Below are 6,000 nucleotides of genomic sequence, written 5' to 3' on the forward strand. Positions count from 1 at the left end.
CTACAGTTATTGACCACTTTAACACAACATTAGATTTGAACTGTAAAATAAATAAATAAATAAATAAATAAATAAATAAATAATGTTTGAAAAAAAGATAACGTTTCACTAGCAGAGTATTCTTATACTTTTATATACTTAAAATATTTTCAACTCATAACAAAACAAAATAAATAAATGACATTTATTTAATATGATCTAATTTATTATTATTATTATCTAGCATTTCGCAAATACCCTGTAATGACATGTAGGAAAATAAAATGTTGGTTAATTAGTTGTCTAGCTAGCGTAATGAATCTGAATCTTTGCCTTATGACAACTAACCTTAAAATAATGCTTGATATAAATAAATAAAAAAATACATTACTGTGATCCCTACATCCACGGTTCCTCTGTAGACTTGATTTCCAGACGACCTTGAACCAAGATTGATTTCATTTTTTGGAAACCTTCATTTCTACTGACACACTAACCCAAACGACATAAAAGTAAAGTGTTCAGGCACCAACGGTGTTTCACTGCTTCTTGAAATTGATTCTACGCGTCTCTGGAGCTGTACTGGAGTGATGAATAATCTTCTTCCTCAGTTGGTGTTGTGATCATTCCAAAATCTCCCACTGGGTTGAGTTCTTGTGAGTGTGAAGGCCATAGAATATGATTTACACCATTTTCATCCCCATTCAGTGCTCCATGACCAGGGGGTGGAGTCATCCTGAAAGCGACCACGCCCAGCAGGAGAGAAACGGCTCATCGTGGAATAAAGATGATCATTCAGAAGAGCTGAGGTATTGATTTGCAGTGAAGCTTCTGTGTAGAAACCGTGTAGAGCCAAATCATGGCAGTGAAATAAATAAATGCCCCCCACAGCATCACAGCATAACAGAGACATTGGTTTTCATTTAATTTCTCCATTAACCATTTGTAGGTTGCGAGTGAAAAAAAAAGACAGTTGACAGTTACTGATCTTGCTCTAGGTTCTTTGTCAAATCACAATATTTCAGTCACACAAAAACCTTGACCACTGAGCGATCACTGCCCTCTATGGCTTCAAGGACAGAAAGCAGGACACATTACAGTCTAAAGAGAAACACTGATCCTGACCTAGAGCTCCTGCATGATCGAAGCTCATACCGTGACTAATATTTTATACCAAAAATACAATAACAGTGATCCTAACAGCAAATGCTATAGCATACATGCCTTCGTGGGAAAATGACCATCATTCCCAAAGAGCTTTACAATGCTTCAGGTTTTCAGCATAGTTTTGAATAAAAAGTTGTTGTTTTTTTTTTTTAATTATTCTAGGTTAGTGTCTCCCCGTGTCTTGGAAGGAACCAAGAGTACCTTTAAACTCTGACTTGAATAAATCATACAGAAAAATGAAAGGATTCAGTAGAACGGGCTCGGTGACATGGACGGAATACTACACGCCATGCTGAATGCTTGACATGTCACAAGTAGCGTTTGACCTGGATTTGATCAATCAACATGATCTCCGGTTCATTCAAACAAGCCTAAAGAGACTCTCCTCTCATATCATTTCATCTCTTAGTCCTCAAGATGCTAACTAAACTTCATCTGGAGCCAAATATTGTCATAATGTAAGGGCATAAAGAAAATTCAGCCTTGATAGCAGGAATAAATCATCCACCAGTTTCCTACAGGAGTCTCAAAGCAACTAGGACACGTTCATGGAACATTAATCCAGAATGGGCAAAAAAATGGAGGTGTGCGTCTGAGCATGAATATCACTGAATCATGGATCAATGGATCAATATCTGTAGACTGACCTGCCCTTATTTTTGAAACTAATGATGCTGTTACTGGATTTGAGTACATTTAGCATCATTTGGGGGCCATAAGTGTCATTTTCACCCAGTTTTGCCCACATCCTGGAACAATCTGGCTTATTAAAATGTATTGAGTTGTTTATAGCTGCTGGAAAGCTGATCAACCATCTCATATGAATGACTCCCAGAAGCAAGTATAAGAATTTCGGGCATCCTCACAGCAGGTTAGTCTTTCTGAGGTTTTAGGTGAACAGCTTCCATCCATGATGAGATCCATGTAAGGACACGAGTGTCTAAGAGACAAACGTCTCTCCAGGTCTTCAATTTTTAAGAAAACACCAAGATTAGATTAGATATATCTGATATTAGCATCCTCCCAGTGTACTGAGCAAGACTCTGGAAGCTTCTGCAGCCGAATTACACAGGCAGCTACTTCCACCAGTTGAACACAAGCCATATGGTGCAGCTGCACAATCTCTCAACGACTCTTGATTGAGGATCTTCACCATTACTCACCAATCAGTAGCATGTTGAAAAATAAACAGGAAATAATACATCTTGTGCATTTTAGTGGCTGAGTTGTAGTTTGTCCTTCACGTTTATATGTGCCATTAAAAACGCTGTATTTCAGAAGCAATAACAATAATAATAATAATAATAATAATAATAATAATAATAATTATTATTATTATTATTATTATTATTATTATTATTATTATTATTATTTATTTATTTATTTATTTATTTATTTTTTTTATTTATTTTATTTTATTTTAGTGTGTAGTTCGACTGGTCATATTTCTCTGTGCACGATGGACACAAACAGAGTAAAGCATTTAATTTAATTTTAAGTATTTATATGTCAGTCAGTGAACCTAATAGGAGGTCAATGGCACATTTTAATTTATTAAATTTTTTATTAATTACTTTATAAACTCAAAGGTAGAACATGGACAGAGGGGTTTTTTTTCCCTTCCCATTAAGGAGTGTCAGAGTGTCTCTGGGAGATTCCTTAAAGGATCAATGTAGAAACTATTGTTTCCTTTTAAGAAGATACGAAGATATTTTCAATTGTTCAGGATAAGATGTCATTAAAAAAAATAAAAAATCTATGCATGTACATGTAGATCGTATATCTTTGATCATACAAGATAAAATAAAATATCAGTGCACTTGTTTCATCTGTATGAAATCTTTCACGCGTGTTGGAAACTGACCAATCACAGCGTCGGAATAAGTAAGGGCGTTACAGGGGTGTGGCTCTGACGAAATCGGGTTTAAAATGAGGAGGGTGAGGGTCTAAAACAAAACCTTAAGAACAAGCATCAATCAATCAATCAATAATAATAATAATAATAATAATAATAATAATAATAATAATAATAGGCACCCCAAGAGTTACAATATCTCAATATCTCTCAAAATCAGAAAAGATAGGAAAAAACGGAGGAGAAGTCGTCCCTCCTCACAGGCGGGTGTGTTTCAGCAGAGGTCTGTGTGTGCATCAGTACCGGAGGCGCTTCATAAACCCTTCATAGTCCAGATCCCCTTAAAAGGATGCGCTCGTTATTCTTGTTTAGTGCGCACTTGGCTCACATTCAGACTTGGGGGCTATTAAGAGTTATTTCTGTTACTGCAGGTTAGTGCAGTGTGTGTGTGTGTGTGCATGTGTGTGTGTGTCTGTGTGTGTGTGTGAGAGAGAGAGAGAGAGAGAGAGAGATGGGACAATATCTCGCTTTAAGACTCCAACACTGTCGATTTGGGATTGTGACAAAGTCTACACTATGTCATTTATAACCGTAAGGAAGTACATAAAAAAAGAAAAGGCAAAGAAAAGAAAACTAGCGCATCGGCGCACTCGCATGGCATTTTTGGAAAGGGTTTTGTACATGCACTAACGGTCTGTCCCAGCATGCTGTCTCTGACAAATAAATCCCATAAGTTGTAAAGAGATGCGCTGAGGATGGAGGTGTAGCGATGGAGAGGACAGTCCAGCACTCCATAGTGCCCTAACACGCTTTTTGGACATTTTCATCATTTGATAAATGTGATTGCATAAGAGATAGAAAATAATGAAGATTAAAGAAAGGCTTTGTGCGTAAGGATGCGAAAAAGTGTGTAACGACACACCATTTTGGGAAAAAATTCAATCTTTTTACTCTCTAATCTCGGGTAATATTTCTGATAAGTAGTAAAGTGAGTGATATCCATCCTCCATTAAAAAAAAAATCCCATCAAATCTGTGATTATAGGAGCAGCGAGGATTTTCCCTGCAGTCTTAAATCAAGATACGTCTCAGATCATTCATTTCCAATATCTTTACGCGCATTTTAACTTTTTTTTTTCTTTTTTTAATACAAGGAAAATCGATCAGTCTTCATCCTCCATTCAAACATCCAAGCGCGCTGCGTAAACTTACCTGTTGTACAAACGATGAAATTGGCTTGAAGAATAATCAGTATTTCCCAGATTATATCCATGTTTGATTTTCTTCCTTCATTCCAGGGACATGGTGCTCCAGAAAACACGGCAGATCAATTGCAGATGTCGAGTCCAGCCAGCGTCTTTCCCGTTGCACACCTTCCACAAGGTAACATCACACACGCGCGCGCGCGCACACACACTCACACACTCGCACGCACACACTCACTCAGTCTCACACACACAAACACACACACAGGCTGAGAGAGAGGCGCGCTTATCTCGGAGACATGACGCCGCGCTTCAGAACGCACTCAAAAATCCACTAAAATCCTCTACGCGTGTGCTTCACTTGGCGTTTCTCCGCGTCCTCACCGAACTCCAGACAGAAAATAAAAACACACTTTAAAAGGGTGTGCGATTTAGTTTCCCGGAGATGCCTTGAAACGCGCCGCGGACATGATGGAGCCGTCCCGATCCTGCGGAGAGAGTCAGAGAGTGAGAGAGGGGTGGGAGAGACTGAAGGAGCGCGCGCGTGTGTGTGAACGTGTGTGTGTGGTGTGTGTGTGTTAGAGAGAGAGAGAGAGAGAGAGAGCGTGAAACTGTCTCTGAAAAAGAGAGAGAGAGGTGCCGCAGTAGTTTTAACTCAGCCTAGTAGTCAGTAAGAGCCTATTGGATCTCTTGGTGTGCGGGTGGGGGCGCTTCCTGCCCTCCTTTCTAGGCTGCTGTACGAACACACACACACACACACTCTCTCTCTCTCTCTCTCTCTCTCTCTCTTCCTCTCTCTCAAAGTCAACACCACACTAGACACTCCCAAAATCACAGAGTGCTTCAACTCATTCCACTCTATATGGACCTCTCCGTATTCCTCTCCAATGGGACAGGACACACGCAGAAAAATAAGAATGCTACACAATATCATATCTTGTTGCTGGGTAGTATCCTTACGCTTTTATTTTTCTGTACATTTCATATATAACCTTCAACTGAACATGTTAATATGGTATACCAAAAAAGAACAATTTAAGGATAGTGAGATGGAATAATACAGTTTCTTACTATTCTTAAATGTAAGGTGGGAAGGACAGTAGGAATTCTGGGCCCTGGGATGGACTGGCATCTTTGTGTTACATAATTTACTTTCATACAACTGGTGATCACAAATAGATGCACATAGTGTTCAGCCTGGAGGAAACCTTAAAGGTTCTTCCTACCACTGTGTTTCCCTTTTAATTTGTGGGAGCCTTAACGATGCCACAAATCACCTGAATTGAGCATCTAGATCTGTTGTAATTGTAATGAGATAGCAAGTAGCATGTTACCATTATTGAATAGGACAACAATGCACACTGTCAGAGAAAGGGATACTAAACTGTACATATACTTTGTCCCTGGAGTGGTACCCTTACCTTTTCTATCTGTTATAGGTACTTACTTTGGAAACTTACCTGAATGGATTGTAATTGTTATGCATAATAAAGACATAAAAAGCTTAGCTTTGGTGGGACCATCTCTGTGGCAAGGAATGGTACATATTAGTACCCATTTTTCTGAGAATGTAAGGTAGTCCAGGCCCCCTGAAAAGTTTATTCACTGGGCTCTTTGCATTACCTGATTTACTTAACCATAAACAACAGCTATCAGACATAGTTCTAAATCACAGTGTTAAATCTAGAACCATTACAGATTCTTTGGTTGCACACCAGGGGGATCCTAAAAGGTTCTACACTGAAACCTCCAACTGAGTATTTTCCTTTCTGAAAAGGTAATGCTTTTTGTAAAA

At 38.7% G+C, this 6,000-nt stretch overlaps 1 protein-coding gene across 1 annotated transcript in view; it reads right to left on the reverse strand.

Annotated features, from left to right (window-relative positions):
- ca10a (carbonic anhydrase Xa) overlaps window positions 1–4,833 on the reverse strand; it is a 228,034-nt gene extending 223,201 nt beyond the window's left edge. Inside the window, exon 1 of the mRNA XM_058407127.1 lies at window positions 4,213–4,833. Coding sequence (XP_058263110.1) covers window positions 4,213–4,273 — 61 coding nt within the window. The 5' untranslated portion in view covers window positions 4,274–4,833. The remainder of the gene's footprint in view (window positions 1–4,212) is intronic.
- Window positions 4,834–6,000: the final 1,167 nt, after the last annotated feature.

Source organism: Hemibagrus wyckioides, linkage group LG13 (assembly GCF_019097595.1).
Source record: "Hemibagrus wyckioides isolate EC202008001 linkage group LG13, SWU_Hwy_1.0, whole genome shotgun sequence".
NCBI lineage: Eukaryota > Metazoa > Chordata > Actinopteri > Siluriformes > Bagridae > Hemibagrus > Hemibagrus wyckioides.